General features: G+C 35.1%; 2 protein-coding genes across 5 annotated transcripts in view; one reads left to right on the top strand and one right to left on the bottom strand.

Moving 5' to 3' along the window:
• Positions 1–361: 361 nt before the first annotated feature.
• Positions 362–20478, bottom strand: part of LOC133835784 (uncharacterized) — a 46458-nt gene continuing 26341 nt past the window's right edge. Inside the window, exons 1-3 of one of the 4 annotated variants that reach the window (XM_062265849.1) lie at positions 1959–2151; positions 1017–1469; positions 363–958 (exon numbers count right to left, since the gene is read on the bottom strand). In XM_062265849.1, coding sequence (XP_062121833.1) covers positions 879–958; positions 1017–1469; positions 1959–2088 — 663 coding nt within the window. In that variant the 5' untranslated portion in view covers positions 2089–2151 and the 3' untranslated portion in view covers positions 363–878. Of the gene's footprint in view, positions 959–1016; positions 1470–1531; positions 1604–1958; positions 2152–20478 lie in introns of those variants that run through there. The other 3 variants (XR_009893640.1, XM_062265851.1, XM_062265850.1) reach the window with 3 other exon arrangements.
• LOC133835783 (tubulin alpha-2 chain) lies at positions 6728–9230 on the top strand. Its single transcript, XM_062265848.1, has 3 exons — positions 6728–6815; positions 7544–8068; positions 8254–9230. The coding sequence occupies exons 1-3, from the start codon at positions 6813–6815 to the stop codon at positions 9073–9075; spliced, it is 1350 nt and encodes a 449-aa protein (XP_062121832.1). The 5' UTR covers positions 6728–6812; the 3' UTR covers positions 9076–9230.

Below are 20478 nucleotides of genomic sequence, written 5' to 3'. Positions count from 1 at the left end.
TGCACGCAGATCAAGTTTGTTTCAAAGCAAATCAAAAAATCGAATAACAAGCGTAATTTTAAAGCTAGAGTGCGAATTTTGGTATATACAATAATTACTATAGTAGTTATGATTCCTGAAAATTTGGTTGCGATCAGTTAAAAATTGTGGAAGTTATTAAAGAAATACTTTTGTGTGGGCAAAAACGTCTACTTACTTAAGGGTCTTAGTTGCTTTGGCTGACAATCTGGTATATTGTGTCGTCTATGGTATATTTTGAATGCGGTACTATATCGATATACCAAATATACCATTTAGTATAATTTTAAAATTTTTGTAGTATATTCGGTATATTTTGAGAAAAATACAGAAAAATATATTTATTTTATTCAAAATGGGTAGCGGGTATCTCACAGTCGAGTACACTCGACTGTAGCTTTCTTACTTGTTGATTTTAATCAATTAAAAATTCTTTTTTTATTTTTTATTTATATGTATTTATTATTTTTCGGCCGCTGTTTCATTTACTGGAAATAGACATAATGTTTTGTATTTAATTTTGAGAAATTTTTCTAAATATTTTTATTAAATAAGTTCGACAGCTGCAAAAAAATCCAACTTGCTTGTTCGATCAGAGTGAAGCTGATTAGAACTCTTATGCTTATAGTTCAGATTTCAGCTCTCAGCACGCGCCGGTCCGAAGAAATTTAACAGGAATTTATGCAAAGTCTAATTGAATTTAATTCCAAAAGATTGCTTGTAACTTTAATTTCTTAAAATTTTATATATCTTAGTTTTTACCATTTACCATTATTGCTTCATATGAAATATATTTTTTAATAAATAAATAATACTTTATGAAATATAAGCATGGACATTTTAGAATAGGATTTTAAAACTTATGTATATGCATTTTCAAAATCTTCAAGCGATTTAGTTATAAATTCATAAATCTCATTAATTTGCCTTTCCAATTTTTCTGAAAAAAAGATTGGTTGTTATTGAATGTAAATAAACGTAATATGGATTATTCTTACCTTTATCAGACTCAACGTTTTTGCTATTCATGCCCTCATATTCACTACTTGTATTATCCGCAAATACACTTTTTAATTTTGGTAATACTAATAGCAGACAAATTATTCCAATAAATTTAACTATTTTCTTAAAAATCAATAATTTTAAAATTATTTTTCCGAGGGTAAAAAGACTTATTTTAGATTTTAATTTATCTAAAAATGTTATGTGTGAATTATATGGAATAGAATGAACTGGCTGATAATATGGAGGTTGTTCCGAATTAAATACTGGTAGATGACCGTAAGCCGTTCCAGGTGGTAAATAGCTATTGTCTTTGGGGGGATGGTAATCATAGCCTCCTCCGGTAGAGTCTGGTGGGGGACCATATGCAGAAATCGGTGGTAATGCAGCTGCAGGTAAGTAATTTGTATCTTTTGGGGGATTGTACTTGTAGTCACCAGCAGAATTATCTGTTGAAATTAAGTTATAAAACTGTAAAAAATATAGTTAAAATTAAATGTATTACACCTACACCTATACTTTTAGATCATAATGTGTCGCCCATGACAATGACAAACCAAATATATGAATTTATTTTTATTTTGCTCAATGCATTGACATAGCATAAAAACACTTTTCAGCACAAACACTTACTTCTCTATTTCCCGATGCATTTATTGCGCTCGTTTCGTTGCTTGCAGAAGAATATTTTGAATTACAAAGACAAAATTACTGAGAACACTAATGTAGAGTGGAGTCCTAACTTCTTGATATACATGGATAGCGCATTCATTTGTGACGGTCAGTATCGACTCGGGATGGACGCACATAAAAAAAATACTTAATTCACTTAAGACTTATCTTATTCTGTACAATGGTTTTTCATATTACGAATTATTAATCAGAATATTATCTTTAAAATACTTATTAATAATAAGTTTAAGGTTTTAGCTACCCACCATAATATGTTTTATGGGAATTTTGCAACGCATCCGTGTATGTATCCCGACTAACAGATACATCAGATGTTTGAACACATGTAAAAATGCACCAAACGTATGTAAATACAATTAGAAAATAATTTCTCATTTTTACAACTGACCACACGTAACCGTTAGCAAAACTCAAATGAACACAGGTTCCATAAACTAATACGTTATAAACCAGATTTCTATATGAGTAGGTTTAAAATGCAAAAAGTAATTTTGTTTGTAAATGAGTAGTAGACAACTAAACTTAACCTTAATACCCTGGATTTTACAAGGCAAGAATTCATGTAGAGTTAAGTAAACTGCAGTACGAAAGCAAACTTATGTACAAGAATAAATATATCTTTTTCGAATAATTTTTCATCAATATAGAAAATTTTAAAAATCTTAATTTTATCATTTACAAATAATATATGTTTGCGACAGGGTATCACTCTTTCAACTAATCAAATATACTGTACATTTTTGGGATCAATTTCGTATTCAAGAGGCTAGTACTGAAGTGGTACGTGCTTTCCGATTTTTCAAGTACGTGATATTATACTTTTCTGAATGTGGGCGGTGACGAATAGCTGATAAAACTTTCACTACGCATCTTAGGCTATATATTTTCATTCATATATATATATATGTATGTATATATATATGTATATGTATATGTATGTACAAACATGTTTCGTGACCATCTTGCATTGAAATTTGTGGAAAACAATTAAGAAAGCTGCAATCAAAAAATACTAAAATATACTGCAGGCTATATTTGGTACATTAATATAGTTCTACCACTAACCATATAATACATAGATACTTAAACTTTGGAAGCAAAACGTATTATGCTCAACAGCATTATTGCGACCGAGAGCCGAGCGCTGCGATGAGAACCCCAATTTTATCTTGCCGCGACAAAAGTCTCGAAGAAGAAGACGATGCATGTATTGAGAGAGATTACATGCCTATTTTGTTTTTTATGCCCGCTACCCATAGGGTAGAAGGGTATTATAACTTTATGCCGACAGGAATTGTATGTAACAGGTAGAAGGAGGCATCTCCCTATAAATATATATATATTCTTGATCAGCGTCAACAGCCGAGTATGAACACCTAGATCTCAGAGACTACGAGAGATAGATATAATTTTTTTCGACAGCATTTGTTATGCTTGCAGGCAGATCAAGTTTGTTTCAAATTTTTGCCACGCTCACTTCCGCCCCCGCAAATCAAAAAAATCGAATAACAAGCATAATTTTAAAGCTAGAGTTGGTATATATAATAATAACTATAGTAGTTATGATTCCTGAAAATTTGGTTGCGATCAGATAAAAATTGTCGAAGTTATTAAAGAAATACTTTTGTATGGGCAAAAACGCCTACTAACTAGGGGTCTAAGTTGCTTTGGCTGACAATCTGGTATATTGAGCCGTCTATGGTATATTTTGAATGCGGTACTATATCGATATACCACATATATCATTTGGTATATTTTTAGCATTTTTGTAGTATATTCGGTATATTTTGAGAATAATACAGCAAAATATATTGCTTTTATTCAAAATGGGTAGCGGGTATCTCACAGTCGAGTACACTCGACTGTAGCTTTCTTGTTTTTTTTTTTAAATACGATTCACATTTTTTCATTCCCTTTCTAGCTTACTGACAGAAGTAATAACTAATTGCGCAGTTCATACGGACAGTCGTACGACAGACACAAACTGCGAACCTTTGCTTTGGCAATAGGCTATCGCGAATTCACTTGCACGCCTGCACTGAAAATTGCAGATGGACAGACAGGGTCAGCGTTAAAATAACTGTATATTTATTTAATATGATATTGATTTTACTTCTTACTGATTTTGCAGAAATCAGGATTAGCAGCTGAAGCAGATTTTTTGCTCTCTGATTTTAAAATTTATAAACGCAAAAATCGATGCATACATTGTAAAATCGCAAGCGATATAATACATACATAGATATCTCACGTCTTGAAGCTAAATGAGTTCACCTTCAACAACATTATTGCAGTGAAGTCGAGCGCTTGAAATACGAACGTAATGCGCAGCGTACGTCACACACTCAATTCAGTGGCTTCGCATGCGGAACGACAAGCACTTTTTGGTTTGCATGCATGTATCTACATACTCGCGAATATTTGCATACGCATATGAAGTTTTGCTACTGCGCGTCTAGAAGCTAACGAAAATCAATGTTGTTTTGTAAAGATGCCTTCCACTGACCGCCGTCAAATAGTAATACCCTTTTTAGACTGGGCTGGATTACAGAACTTTGCGTTAAGTTGAACCCGCCGTATTATTCCTTAAGATACAGTCGAGTGTGCTCGACTGCGAGATACCCGCCACCCATTTTTAATAAAAGTAAAATATTGCGGTATTATTCTCAAAATATACCAAAATAATATACCTCGAAATACTTTGAAAATATACCGTATGGTATATTTGGTATATTGACATGGTACCTACATTCAACATATACTAGAGTGCAAAATATACCAGATTGTCAGCCAAGGCAACTAAGACCCCTTGTTATTCGAGTTTTGTCAATATGTGGGAGCGGAAGTGGGCGCGGTAAAAATTAGAAACAAAGTTGATCTCCGTGCAAGCATAACAAATGCTGTTGGAAAAAAATTATAGCTTTATCTCTGTCTCTGACATCCAGTGTTTCATACCGACATGGCTAAATCGTCTCGGCTGTCGACGCTGATCAAGAATATATAGCATATAGTAAACTTTATAGAGTCGGAGATGCCTTCTTATGCCTGTTACATACATTTCCTGCCGGCACAAATTTATAATACCATTCTACCCTATGGGTAGCGGAAATAAAAATCCGAATAGGTTTTCTGTTCAACAAAATAGTGGCAGAAAATTATTATAGTATATGTATCATTGTAAGGTAAGACTGATTATTGAAGCGTCAATATTCCAATCAAGTTTATTTATAGATGGACAGATACTATCAATAAGTTTTATATTAATGCTGGCACAAGATGTTTGGAGTGAATATAATGTATACTTTAAGATATTTTCGCTGGAACATTTATTTTATTTGATAAGAAGTAGAGGTATTACTAATAACAATCCAATGGTGCCTAGGATTACGTACATTGCAAAGATTTAGATCTCAGTACTTAAATGTTATATTTGCCAAATGATTTCGCCATATCATTCTAGAAGCGGCTGTGTGTAAAAGAGGGATAGCTATTAAGCCACCCTTTCGTAATCATTATCATGGAAAAAATTATAAATTTCTACCTGCAGGCAGGAGGAGGTAATTTGAACCCGATGGCAGAGCGAGAGGTTTACGATAAGCGGTTGCGAACTGCTCTCTCGCTTTGCATTCGATTTATCGCTTCACATCGCTTCTAGTTTCGCTCTTACTTGGATCTTGTCGATTGCATATGAAAACACATTGTTCATCGGTCTTTCTGTCCAATATTCAACGTGCATCAAAATCTTTATTAAAAAGCAAAGCTCACATGTCTTGAAATGTTATTTATTAACAAGTAAGAAAGCTACAGTCGAGTGTACTCGACTGTGAGATACCCGCTACCCATTTTGAATAAAAGAAATATATTTTGCGGTATTTTTCTCAAAATATAATTAATATACTGAAAAATACTAAAAATATACCAAATGGTATATGTGGTATATCGATATAGTACCGCATTCAAAATATACCATAGACGGCTCAATATATCAGATTGTCAGCCAAGGCAAATAAGACCCCTGTCGGCGTTTTTGCCCATATCTGATCGCAACCAAATTTTCAGGAATCATAAATTCTATAATAATTATTGTATATACCAAAATTCGCAACTCTAGCTTTATTAATTAATTAATAATATTAAATTACGCTTGTTATTCAATTTTTTTGATTTGCGGGGGCGGAAGTGGGCGTGCCTGCCGGCACAAAGTTATAATACCCTTCTACCCTATGGGCAGCGGGTATAAAAATAACATGAGCATATGTATGTAAATAATGTAATGTTTAGCTGGTAACATTGAAATATTCATAGTCATTTTTAAAATTTTGCGGATATTATTGAATTAAGACGATATATCAAAATTATTGTTTGAAAAATAATTTTATATCGCAAAAATATTCTGATGCACAGGCATTTAGTTGATTTATTCGGCAATATTGTATATATTATACTCTGTGGTATATTGTATATGTGATTGTACTAAATCGATATACCAAATAAATCATTTGATAAATTGTTACATTTTAATGATATATTTATTCGGTATTTTTTAAGAATTATTGAAAATATGTACTTTTTATTTATCTTTTTTAAAGTAAAGGTGTATAATTGAGTGTACATGTAACCTAAAATAAATAACGAACAATGAATTAGACTTTGGATGTTATAAAAACATTGGGTTAAATATAAAATACAAACACACGCAAGCAACTATTTAAGAATCAATGGCTTTCCAATAAACAAGTATTTCCATTGGTATGTCTTTCATGAATTGTTCTTATTCTCTAAGCTACCCTCGTATACGCATATGGTCTTGTGAGTGTTGAAGATTTTTTTTTCATGAGGCGCCTATAAAATGATGGTTCGACATCAGCTTCAGCTATAAGGAACGCTGATATTACTTTACTTTGCTCGTGTACTTAAAAACAATTGCAGTGTTTATATTATACAATTTTGCAAAATAAGTTAAAGCTTAATATTTTAAAATATTTTATTTAATACGTTTTGCGCTTGGTTGAATCTTCGATTTTGTTAGTAAATATTCGGCTGTGTTTCATTACGGACAAAAGTTGGGATATTCCTATATTTTACTTTATCTATTCAATATGGTGAGTCCATGCTCGACCGATTACTTGCCTTTGTGCGACTAGACATCTTGAACCTGAACTTGTATATTTGCAATAAACAAGTATCACCATTCCTGATAATTAGTATGTTCATGTGATAAGCGTAAAAGTTAAGAAGAAATACATTACGAGCTTGCACTGTAAGGCGTTCTTTTTACTCAAAGGATTCATTTTTAAGGATATAAAAATTCGAATTGAACAAACTTAAAAATTGTGTACCTAGTACACAGAGGCTCTAATTATAAAAAAATTGGTGTCCTGTGTGTCAGCCATTGACTTCGTAAGATATATGTATGTACATACGTTCGACATCAGCTTCAGCTATAAGGAACGCTGATATTACTTTACTTTGCTCGTGTACTTAAAAAAACAATTGCAGTGTTTATATTATACAATTTTGCAAAATAAGTTAAAGCTTAATATTTTAAAAATATTTTATTTAATACGTTTTTTACTCTTTGATATTGTAGATAATTATACTGTCAAATCTCATTTTTCTGAGTTTAGAAAAATATACATATAAAGAATATTGTTAACAAATTATTAGAAATTCTTTAATACCATTATTACACTATTGAAAAACCATTTCTGGAAAACATCTCGAGTGTACGAAGATATTTATACAGATCCTGCTTTCCTTGAAATATTTTCGTTACGTTCTATGGACTAAAATGTAAAGTTGTATGTTAATAATATTATTTTGTTTAAAGAGAGAATGTATTTCAGTTCACATTGGACAGGCTGGCGTTCAGATCGGAAACGCTTGCTGGGAGTTGTATTGTTTGGAGCATGGTATCCAGCCTGATGGACATATGCCTTCGGATAAAACTGTTGGCGGTGGCGATGATTCTTTCAATACCTTTTTTAGTGAAACAAATGCCGGAAAGCATGTGCCACGTGCAGTATTTGTTGATTTGGAGCCCACTGTGGTTGATGAAGTGCGGACTGGTACATATCGACAGCTATTTCATCCCGAACAGTTAATCACCGGTAAAGAGGATGCAGCCAACAATTATGCTCGTGGACACTATACTATTGGCAAGGAAATTGTTGATATTGTATTAGATCGCATACGGAAACTAGCTGATCAATGCACCGGTCTTCAAGGATTCTTAGTATTTCACTCATTTGGTGGAGGAACTGGGTCTGGTTTTACATCGCTACTTATGGAGCGACTATCAGTGGATTATGGAAAAAAGTCAAAGCTGGAGTTCTCAATCTACCCAGCACCACAAGTACGTATAACTATATATATATATATATATATATATATATATATTTGTTTTTGTTTAATAATGTAGGTTTTTTTTATTTAATTATTAAAAGATGTATTTTCTTTCATAATGTCGTTATTTTAACTATGTATGTATATGTATTTACATATGTTTTAATGATATATGTACATAACCATTTTATTTAGGTTTCGACAGCTGTTGTAGAGCCATATAATTCTATTTTAACAACCCACACTACTCTGGAACACTCCGACTGTGCATTTATGGTTGACAACGAGGCCATATATGATATTTGCCGACGGAATTTGGACATTGAGCGACCGACCTACATGAACCTAAATCGTTTAATTGGGCAAATTGTTTCCTCAATAACGGCATCGTTGCGCTTCGACGGAGCGCTCAATGTAGATTTAACTGAATTCCAAACTAATTTGGTTCCCTACCCACGCATTCATTTTCCTCTTGCCACATATGCGCCAGTAATTTCCGTTGAAAAAGCTTATCATGAGCAATTAACCGTCGCGGAGATAACAAATGCTTGCTTCGAACCGGCCAACCAGATGGTTAAGTGTGATCCCCGGCATGGAAAGTATATGGCATGTTGTATGCTGTACCGAGGTGACGTTGTTCCCAAAGATGTGAACGCAGCAATCGCAACAATTAAGACAAAACGATCAATTCAGTTCGTTGACTGGTGCCCAACCGGCTTTAAAGTGGGCATAAACTATCAACCACCCACTGTCGTTCCGGGTGGAGATTTAGCCAAGGTTCAACGTGCAGTGTGCATGCTGTCAAACACTACGGCAATTGCTGAAGCATGGGCTCGTTTGGACCATAAGTTTGATCTTATGTATGCCAAACGTGCTTTTGTACACTGGTATGTCGGCGAAGGTATGGAAGAGGGTGAATTTTCTGAGGCCAGAGAGGATCTAGCTGCACTGGAAAAAGATTACGAAGAAGTTGGAATTGATTCAACAGCCGAGGTTGACGAAGGTGATGAATACTAAAACAGTATCGATATAATGACAAGCACATTGCACAACTCTAAAATCAATAAAAACCTTTGACCATCTTTCCTTTTTTAAATATACATACACTTGGAAATGCAAGCATTAAAAACAAAAACAAAAAATATAACGCAAAATAAATACACATATTCACAAAGTAACATGTGTTAAAGAGTTAATCGGCTATGAATAACCAGCTTTCAGAACTTATTGGACAAAGAAAAAATTTAATTCTATTGCAAGTTTAATAAAAAATGTCATGTTCATTGTGTTTAAAAGTTTTCACTTGAAATTATTGTAATATAATTTTTCATTAAAGTGCTCTTCGGAATATAGTATGTTTGTCGTTGTTGTTGTAAGACCATTATATTTATATTTTCTTATATACATCCATTAGCTTGTACATATATTGTACATCATACGTCAAAGTAATGATACATATGTATGTACATACATAAGTGTTGTTGTCATGTCATGTTGTCATGTACTATGTAGGGAAACTGCATAAGGAGCAACGGCAACGAAAGCGCACTAAACGACAGGCCTTCGAATTGATCGTCTTTTCGATTTATTTTAAACATTTTATTATGCTTCTCTTTATTTCTTTTATTTTTTAAACTTTGGTTTTTAAAGAATTGCAAAGTAATTTGAAATATTTTAAGGCGCTAATACTTTATTTGGTGCAAGTGCATCTGCTTCAATGATGCAGTTTGTTTCCGCTTTACATCATAATAATCAACTCGCTCTGCATTGCACTGCGACTTCTTTAGCCGCCCCTCTCTTTCAAATAGACGTTTATGGAATGACGCGGCGAGAGGTTCTACTTAACGGAAATTTCAGTTCAGTCTAAGCCGCGTTTTAGCTCGATCCATTTGAAAATATATTGCCAGCCCCATTACTAACCTACAGATATGATTTCTTTGTAAATTAATTTCAATCGTAATCAGAATAGTTTAATAAATTGCATATTCGTCGTTAATGTAGTTGTACTGTTCGATAAAAAAAAAATATAGATTAGTGGTGTACAATGGCAAATGTTCGTCAAAACATCAGTCGCCTAATTTCACAATCAGAGTTGAAATTTAAGCAGTTGATCCGTTTATTTGGAACAGCGGTCAAAAATACTTAAATTAAATTAAATTTATTTCATCACAGGATTTTATGTTTTAACAGACAACATATTCTTTCATTTATTTTCTACCTTATTGATAAGTAAAAAATAAAAATAAAAAGATTCTTATGACAATAACGGTTCTTTATTAAACTATTACTTTGTGTCATTTCAAGCTTTTGACCTCAAGACATGCACATATTTTGTAAAATGGGTCCGCGATCCATAATTGAAAAGCTAGACGTCATAGCTCATTCTAATGATGGGTGCGTCTGAGTGTTTCTAAGGTGCGGATCATCATTTCACGGTTTGTTTGTATAACAAAACAAGTTAGAAAGCTACAGTCGAGTGTGCTCGACTGTGAGATACCAGCTACTCAGGTTTGCTTCAAATTTTGGCAACGCTTACTTCCGCCCCGCAAATCACCAAAAATCGAGTAACGAGCTTAATTTTAAAGCTAGAGTTGCGAATTTTGGTATATACAATAATATGTATATTGGTTATGATTCCTGAAATTTGGTTGAGATCAGGCAAAAACGCCTACTTACTAGGGGTCTTATTTGCTTTGGCTGACAATCTGGTATGGTATACTTAGAATGCGGTACTATACCAATAACCAAATATATTATATTATTATAATATTATATATATATATATATATATGGTATATTTTTAGTATTTTGCGAGTATATTCGGTATATTTTTGAGAATAATACCGCAAAACATATTGCTTTTATTCAAATTGGGTAGCGGGTATTTCACAGTCGAGCACACTCGACTGTAGTTTTCTTACTTGTTATTATTGTCTCAATTCACTGGATACAGCTTCTCTGAGCTGGAAAAGATGTCACCTTATTAAAAGATTTCATTATGATTCGGTGATTTCAAGTATTTTTCTTGTGTGCAATTTCAGCATTTATTTAAGTAATTTTAACAGATTAATTTATAAAAAAATATATTTTACACAACTCCAACTAATTTAATGCTATCCTTTTCATTATAAAAGTATTTAAAACTCGTTTTTTTTTCATTCTAAAAAAAATCGGCAGCCTTGGCGATAACTAATTGTGACGGATTTATCGGTCGCTCACCAAAACGAAGATTGTTGTTGCCGACGGCAAAATTTTATTACCGAATTCAAGGAAGGTTCAGTATTAAGTTGTTTTAAAAATAATTAAATGCATGTTGTTTGCATGTTGTTTCCAACATAGACAAAATAGAATAATTTCAATTTCAAATATAAGTCCGTATTATCACCATGCAAATATGAGATTAGCAATTTTCAAGAAGTAATCATCAATTATCAATTAATTGACAATAAGCAACATGATGTATAACTAGATCAAAATAATAGTGAACAGTGGAGAAATGAAAACGAGGTTATTAAACACCACTCTATCGTGCGCCTCGGCCACTTTCCCGCTATGAATGAGATTAAGTAGCAGATAATATTGAGAACCTTTTAGAAAAAAAGTAATTAGGCAGGGCGAGACTTATTCCTTTAGAGTCCTTGTCGATATCAGTGTTGTGGAATAACTGACCTGAGATCCACAAACTCTACATGACAAAGTAAATAACTGGTATTGATACTCCGATACTGGAATGTACATGTATACATATGTGGATATTCTCATTAAAGCAGGCCATCCACAGGCGAGCATGTTTGCGAATATGCTCGCCAACTTGTATTTCATTTGCCCACCAACTAGTGCCAACATGCTTGCGAATATCATTTGTCGGCGAATTTTCAAGCAGTCAACATGGCAACGGATAACGACAGCGGCAGTATAATTGCACTGATGGCAATACATATTTGCTTAGAAAAAAAGAAAAAAAAAATTTCTTACAATGGACAGTTCTATATATGAAAAACTGTTAAATTTAGTAGTGGCCAAAGTTATAAAGACCTGAAATTCTTAACAGGAATTTCTCCCCAGAGCCTTGGGCGCATAATAATTGAGATACAATAATATAATAATTGATTTTGCAGACAAAAAATGAATTCTTGCATACATTTTTTGCTCATTTTGCGCTTCGCAAACACGTCTCTACTAAATGATTTCACAAATGTTGTTCGTGCCAACGTTGCCATCCATTGGCGAGCATGTTCGTGCAAGCACAGACAAAATAGAATAATTTTAATCCCATGCGAACATTTTTCGAACACGAAATTTGACGACGAACGCTACCATCCACGAGAAAAATTTCGTCGAGCACAACATATTCGCAAACATGCTCGCCTGTGGAGTCACCTCATACGAAATTTAAAGTAAAAAATTTTTGTTGCAATAATATGTGATTGGGGCCATAGAAAGAAGCGTCGAATATTAGTTCATCTGTTTCTTTTAGTAATGGCATTTATTTAAAAAGCGTGGCCATGATTTTTTTTTTTTTTAATTTTTGTGCAAAGTTTAGGCACATAGAGGTTGGTAACTCTACGGCCATGTTAAAATTTGCGGAACTTGCGAAGTATAAAGTTGTTTCGCAGGTATTTATTCACTTATTTCCTAGGAACAGCGTTTCAAGTTTCAATTATTTGTTCTGTTAGTGTGATTTAAGTCCAACTTTGTAAATGCAACTAATATATCGATATCAAGGAAAGTAAGGTATCGATATTTTAGATACTACTAAGACTTTGTGAAGCAGTATAATCAGGTTATAACGACGCCGCTTAGAGCCGATAAAATATAGAGTCCTTCCGGTTATTGTGTCGAAAACTCGATGACTTGGTGGGTCCCCATACAAATTAAATTGATTAAAAAATTAATTAGTTGTATTATAAAAACCCATGGCAACCATAAAATAAACAAAATTTTATTTTTCTCCTTGGGTTAGTGGGCCTTCCGGATATAACGACGGTCCCTTGAAAGTCACTAGAACCGGATTCCAACGTAAAATAGTATAATATATAGTAAACTCAACTAAACACAACGATAGTCCCACTGCAATATTACATACCTATGCGGAGGTAACTTACATTAGCCCGTAACAGCAAATGGGAAATTTTGCTAAGATCTCGTTAGAGAGAGCAAAATAGTCACTGAACGCAACTGCGGTCGTGCGAATTCAAAACCAACACCCTTGGCAAGGAAGGGGTTTGATCTGATATTAGTAACTTGCATAATGCTTTGATATCCCTTAGATAGTTTGATTGAGGTACACTTAGCTTCGATGGGACTTGAGCTGGCGCTCAACCCACTCATGCAAAACTGTCAGGTTGATGTGTGCTTCAATTAACATCCACAACTACCAATTACGTCATACAGTTTTTAAAGAAAGACTGCATGCTAAAGCAGGCCATCCACAGGCGAGCATGTTGTCGAATATGTTGTGCTCAACGAAATTTTTCTCGTGGATGGTAGCGTTCGTCGTCAAATTTCGTGTTCGCCAAAATGTTCGCATGGGATTAAAATTATTCTGTCTTGTCTATGTTTGCACCAACATGCTCGCCAATGGATGGCAACGTTGGCACGAACAACATTTGTGAAATCATTTAGTAGAGAGAAGACGTGTTTGCGAAGCTCAAAATTTATTTTTTGTCTGCAAAATCAATTATTATATTATTATATTTCAATTATTATGCGCCCAAGGCTCTGGGAGAAATTCCTGTTAAGAATTTCAGGTCTTCATAACTTTGGCCACTAATAAATTTAACAGTTTTTTATATATAGAACTGTCCATTGGAAGAAATTTTTTTTTCTATTTTTCTAAGCAAATATGCATTGCCATCAGTGCAATTATACTGCCGCTGTCGTTATCCGTTGACATGTTGACTGCTTGAAAATTCGCCGACAAATGATATTCGCGAGGATGTTGGCACTAGTTGGTGGGCAAATGAAATTCAAGTTGGCGAGCATGTTCGCCAACATGCTCGCCTGTGGATGGCCTGCTTAATACTCAGCATTTCAAATGGTTACTGTTTGCCGCTGTGTCTAAACGATTTGCGCAACATTTAACGGTTACCCTCCAGGATGCTGCAGGCTTTTGAAAAAAATACATATGTACATACTGGGAAACTTCTGAGATGAAGCCTTCATTTTATTTGGACGTTGACGTACTCGGCAGTACCATCAAGTGGCCCAGCGATACCAAGCACGGGCTTGTTGACGCGCGGACAAAACAAGATAAATTTGTGAACAGCATGCATTAATCGAAAACCGCTAATAAATATTAAAAGACGCTGGACAGCTAATTAAGTTAACTTAAAATATGTTAGGATATATGTATAAGAAGATGAAAAACAATTAAATACTCGATAAATATGCTAATAATAAGGTTTTGAGCAGAGGAATAGATTTACCAGAGCAAACTACGTTATTGAGATTATTCTAATTCACACAAAGAATACGAAAGGGATTATGGCAAGAAAAGTTAGTAGTTCTTCGAGAAATGAGAAGAGGAAGAAAATTCATAGTGATCCTGACCTGAACTGTAAAACTAGTTTGACTTAACAGCTCCAAGGAGTCTATTTCACCATTAATTAGTCTCTGTATGAAAACAGCACCTTGCATAGTTCTACGATCAGAAAGAGAAGGAAGGTTTAGTAATAAAAGTCTACTGCGATAAGGTGGTAATCTAATATTAGGATTCCAATTTAAACTACGAAGAGCAAATAACAAGAATTGTTTCTGCACCGATATCCTATCTTGATAAACCCTATACTGGGGATTCCAGACAAGAGATCCGTACTCAAGGATAGGACGAACCAGTGAGACGTACAAAGTTTTGGTAATGAAGGGATCGTTGAACTCTTTCGATCAGCGTTTTATAAATCCCAGAACACCCATGGCCCTATTTACAGCAGACAGAATATGTTTATCAAATTTTAACTTTGCATCAAGCAGAATCACCAATTCATTCACAACTTCAATTCGCTCTAAAGAAGTATCATATAAAACATAGTTATTTACCTGGGAAAAACCCCCTACATAAGGTCATAAACTTACATTTATTGCAATTGAGATGTAACATATTTACTCAGCACCAAGATTCTAGACGATTAAGGTCACATTGCAACAGTGACATCGCAAGACTATCATTAAATGTCAGGCAAAGCTTAACGTCATCAGCGTACACGAAAATGCTCAATAATAGAAGGAAGATCATTTATAAACAAAGTGAACAATAGAGGCCCCAACTGACTACCCTGGGGTACACCAGAAGTAACTTGGACACATTTAGATACAAAGCCATTATAGTAAACATTCTGAATTCTGTTGGAAAGGTATGAGGAGATTCGCCCAATTAGGCTATGAGGAAACCCTAAAAGATTAAGTTCGTACAATAAGAGGTGATGATTTACTAAGTCAAAAGCCTTACTAAAATCGGTGTAAATGACATCTGTTTGCATTTTATTTTCAAATCCTTTAATTACGATAGAAGAGAACTCCAATAAGTTAGTAAAAGTAGACCTAGATTTAACGAACCCATGCTGGTGGAATTATTGATTTACATAGGTGTTGCAGTTGAGAAGTTATGATTTTTTCAAATGCTTTCGGAATCGCAGATAATTTACATAATAGATAATATAGGTATAATGTATGACTTTTTCCAGATTTTTGGAAAAGAGCATGAGTTTACGGACAATGCAAACAATTTAAAAAGCGGTTTACAGATACTACTAGCACAATACCTTAGGACACAACTAGGCACTCCATCCGGACCTGCCGAAAACCAGGTTTTATAGCCAATAGTTCCGTTAAAATAGAGCTTTCAGTAATTAAAGGACTAAAAATACAATTAGATGAATTGATAAGGATAAGAAGAGAAATTTTGAAAACTTGAAACAGAATATGTCGTTTGGAAAAAGTCCGCAAATAAATCGGCAATACCAGGACCATTAGATACTGTCATATTCTCCAAAGACATAAATGATGGCGATGACGCGGATCTACGCTTCGAGTTAACGAAGTCGTAAAATCATTTTGGATCACGCTGAAATCTTATTCTGCACCTACTCGAATAATTATTATAACACTCATTGTTATGAGTGCGAGAAGCAGCTTGAGCAACGGAGTAGCGGAGAAAATCAAGGAAAGAAACAGTTTCCTTGAAATTTTTGTAAAGTCTCGAATTACGATTTTTTAAATTTGATAATTTCTTAGTAAACTATATGGGTTTATCGGACAAATGTGGAATTCTTGATGGAACACAAGCATCAAGTAGCGAGTTAATAGTAGAATAAAAGAATTTAACCGCTATATCCAAGTTCGTAGACAAAGAAAGTTGCGACCAGTCAGTTTGAGATGTAAGCAGGGCAAGTTTCTCAAAATCGGTTTTCCGAAAACAACGAGAACGCTCACCACAACGTACATTAGACTCTGACGCCATATATGGGAGCTCTAACGAAATTTCTAAAGTGGGATGGTAAGGGTCTTCGGGCGAAGATGTGGGAGAGGTTCTCGATAGAGAACACGAATCTGGGTCTTAAACAAAAATAAGGTCTAGAGACCTGTTTAAACAATTTGGAATACCATTAATCTGAGACAATGTTACCCCGAAGAGACTATCAATAAAAACATGGGATACAGAGGGGCAAAGTCCATTTAGATTCTTGGCCGAATGCCATGACACCCCAGCAATATTAAAATCACAAAGGACTATAAAGTGATCACGATCAGAAAGCATGTTAGAAATATTATTAATTATAGAAAAATTAGCTAAATACAAAGCATCATCTGAAGTAAGAGGGATATATGTACGAGCAAGAAATAAATATGTTAAAACTACCAAAGGATAATTTTACAGCCACAAGCTCAATATCAGAAGTGTGATCAATCAATTCTGAAGCAAATTGAGCATCTACTGCGATTAAAACCCCACCACCACGACGAACCTTGCGATCACGTCTGTATAAGGAAAATCTACTAGAAAAGATTTCCGTATCAAGAATGCCATTCTTTAACCATGTTTCAGTAAAGGCAATGACATTGAAAGGAAAATATATACTATTTATTGACCTGTAATAAGTTTACTGCAAATGCCTCTTACATGCTGATAGCCATGAAGTAAAGAGGATGTTAGTTTTTTGAACTGAAAACTCTTTACTACACATTATGCTAAATTTTTCAGTGGGAACACTTATTTTAAAAGATGAAATCTCCCGTTCGTACGAGAAATTAAATTTCTCCACCTTAATACTGTCTTGAGATTTGGACATAATATAAGCCCGAACATCATCAGATGTCGTTTCAGGGGCAAGCCTTGAGACAAAAATCTGCTTAAGCGGTGGCACCGCAATTAACGTGTTGCGGACAGTTAATGCACGAGCTGGAGGCGATTCTTCAATCGTTACAGCACTGCTGATATCGACTGAGGATTGTGGTGGTTGAATTTCTTCAACCATCTCAGCCGACACCAAAATCGAAGTAGTAGCTGGAGACTCCACGCTTAACGACGTAATGTCATGGTGTGGAACTTCCAGAGCTACCGAGGGTGAGGGGACGGAGAACTAAATGACATTAATTCGCCAGCAAGTGGTACGGATATACTTGGGACATCAACAGGGACAGAAAGCTCAATTGGGGCAATCGACAGACGCGTATTGGCCTTTTTACGCTTCGGAGACTCGGTCAAGAGCTTCATACTCTTAAACTAGACATTTGCATGAGTGGCAAAAAATCACATTCAAATGCACAATGCTCAAAATGAGTTGAGTGAATTTGAAAGCAAAGCCAAACTGAGTGAGTGAGTTGACTCGCTTACGTACGACTCAGTCGCACAAAGAATAGAGAAAGAGAAACGAATTGAATGAAGTGAGAACTCAGAAAACTGAGACGCTGAATTCGAACGATTCAAGTTGCAACTGTAAATAAAATTAAACTGTAAATATAAATTCAAACAACAACATTAAATTAAAAAGACAATAAAAATAACGCGGACTAAAAATACAGACAGATTCTTCCGCTTCTTTTATTAATAAGGTGTCCATAAATGCGTCTTTGAACTACAGGCCTCAGAAAAAGAATGGACCGAATTTGCACGCAACAACTCGAATTCCTCGATTATACTACGCAGTGCCAAATTTGTCATTTCCCTTTCGCTTCATTCGTCCCAAGCTATGAAGCAAAACGCGAACTCATACTGATACAATGTCGATTCATTTCTTGCATTCCACTCATTCAATTCCATTCGAATGTATTCAATGAGACGTATGTTGTGAGTGGTCTCATGCAGTCTATCTTAAACCCAGAATCCAAAGCGGAGAAGTTATCGGAGAGTTTTTTAAAGCCCGCCAAAACATCTTTAAAACCAGTTCGCGTCTGCCGTATAAACCCAGCAATATCGCGTTCAGAGTCCCTACAGTGTTCACAAGTCCATCTCAATCCTGACTTGGCTGATATTAAATCAACAATACGGCCGTTAAAGCCAGCACATTTCTCATGTGCAACGTTGTCGCAAATCCAGCAATAATCAAAACCCATTTTGGCACCAACCAGCACCCGGCATTTCTTGCTATAGCAGACTGACATATTGCTAAAACAAAAATTATTAAACCAATCAAAAAATTAAAAAAAGAACAAGTAAGAAAGCTACAGTCGAGTGTACTCGACTGTGAGATACCCGCTACCCATTTTGAATAAAAGCAATATATTTTGCGGTATATTTCTCAAAATATACCAAATATACTACAAAAATACTAAAAAATATACCAAATGGTATATGTGGTATATCGATATAGTACCGCATTCAAAATATACCATAGACGGCACAATATACCAGATTGTCAGACAAAGTAACTAAGACCCCTAGTAAGTAGGCGTTTTTGCCCATACAAAAGAATTTCTTTAATAACTTCGACAATTTTTATCTGATCGCAACCAAATGTTCAGGAATCATAACTACTATAGTAGTTATTGTATATACCAAAATCCGTAACTCTAGCTTTAAAATTACGCTTGTTATTCGATTTTTTTGATTTGCGGGGGCGGAAGTGGGCGTGGCAAAAATTTGAAACAAACTTGATCTGCGTGCAAACATAACAAATGCTGTCGAAAAAAAATTATAGCTCTATCTCTTATAGTCTCTGAGATCCAGTGTTTCATACGGACGGACGGACAGACACACAGACACACAGACGGACAGACGGACATGGCTATATCGTCTCGGCTGTTGACGCTGATCAAGAATATATATACTTTATAGGGTCGGAGATGCCTCCTTCAACCTGTTACATACATTTCCTGCCGGCACAAAGTTATAATACCCTTCTACCCTATGGGTAGCGGGTATAAAAAGAAATATAATCAAAATAGATAAATATGTACTTACGAAGAGTACAAAACACAGAGAGTATGCACAGGTCGAGCGAGACGCAAGATAGAACGATAGCTAACTACAACACCAAGAGAGGGAGAGTTACTATTCTAAAGAGCGTTGAGAGCACGATACCGCTAATGTTTCATATTTTTACTTACATTTGTGCTTATGCACAGATTCATATCCCTATTATTTTAAACACAATTAATTGCATTTGCGTGGGCTGACATACAAATCAAAAGAAAATCACGCAAAGGAAATTTGATGCTGCTTCACTACGATGAGCGACATTCGTTTGCCCCAATATTGAAATTGTCTTGCAGACCCAGTAGGAAATGTGCTTGCAAATACCCAGTTAACAATTTAGTTTGGCAGCTAACATTCGCGTTGTGTGTTGCCAATTTTCAAGTGAACTGACCATCTCTCAATCGGTGAACATCTACCACAACTCCTTTGGGTCAACGGTTTCGTTTGCTGTTGTCAACTGCAATAATAACAATGCCATTAAAGGCAATCGAAACTGGCGACTGTAGATATTCTCTTAGCCATCTTTCCCAGAATTGTTCGTCTAACAGACTCGAAATTCAGAATCTTATGGCAAGTCTGGCACCGTATTGTATTTCGATGTCTCGTTCACGCAGTCCATTGGAGTGGCACAACATGAAATGTTTAGGTGTGAGGGCCTCCGTGTCTGCCGATTCCAGTGGAACGTACGTGAGTGGGTGTGAGTTGAGAATACTCTCTACATTAGCCACGAAGTAATTCTTCTCGCACGCTATCCGGCGGAAGGACTTTGTACAATTTTTCCGCATGCACCGCCCATATGCGGTGAGCGTAATGAATACGAGCTCAATTTCTAGGTATTTGTTTTCCGCCTCCCTAGTCGATATCCACTCCACTTCATCTCTTAGTACTCTTCGCACCTCGGAAGTTAGTCACATTATCAGACAACATTCATTGTGAGCAACCATGTTTCGCTTTGAATGCATTTAGAATCCAAGGGAAGGAGTTTGCTGATAATGACATTGCGATAT

The sequence above is a fragment of the Drosophila sulfurigaster genome, chromosome 2R (assembly GCF_023558435.1).
Source record: "Drosophila sulfurigaster albostrigata strain 15112-1811.04 chromosome 2R, ASM2355843v2, whole genome shotgun sequence".
NCBI lineage: Eukaryota > Metazoa > Arthropoda > Insecta > Diptera > Drosophilidae > Drosophila > Drosophila sulfurigaster.
Note: the sequence above shows the minus strand (reverse complement) of the source record. Positions and strands in the feature narration are given on the sequence as shown.

Coding starts and splice junctions, on each gene's coding strand:
- LOC133835783 (XM_062265848.1), top strand. Junction 8,069..8,253: donor CAATCTACCCAGCACCACAA/GTACGTATAACT, acceptor CATTTTATTTAG/GTTTCGACAGCTGTTGTAGA.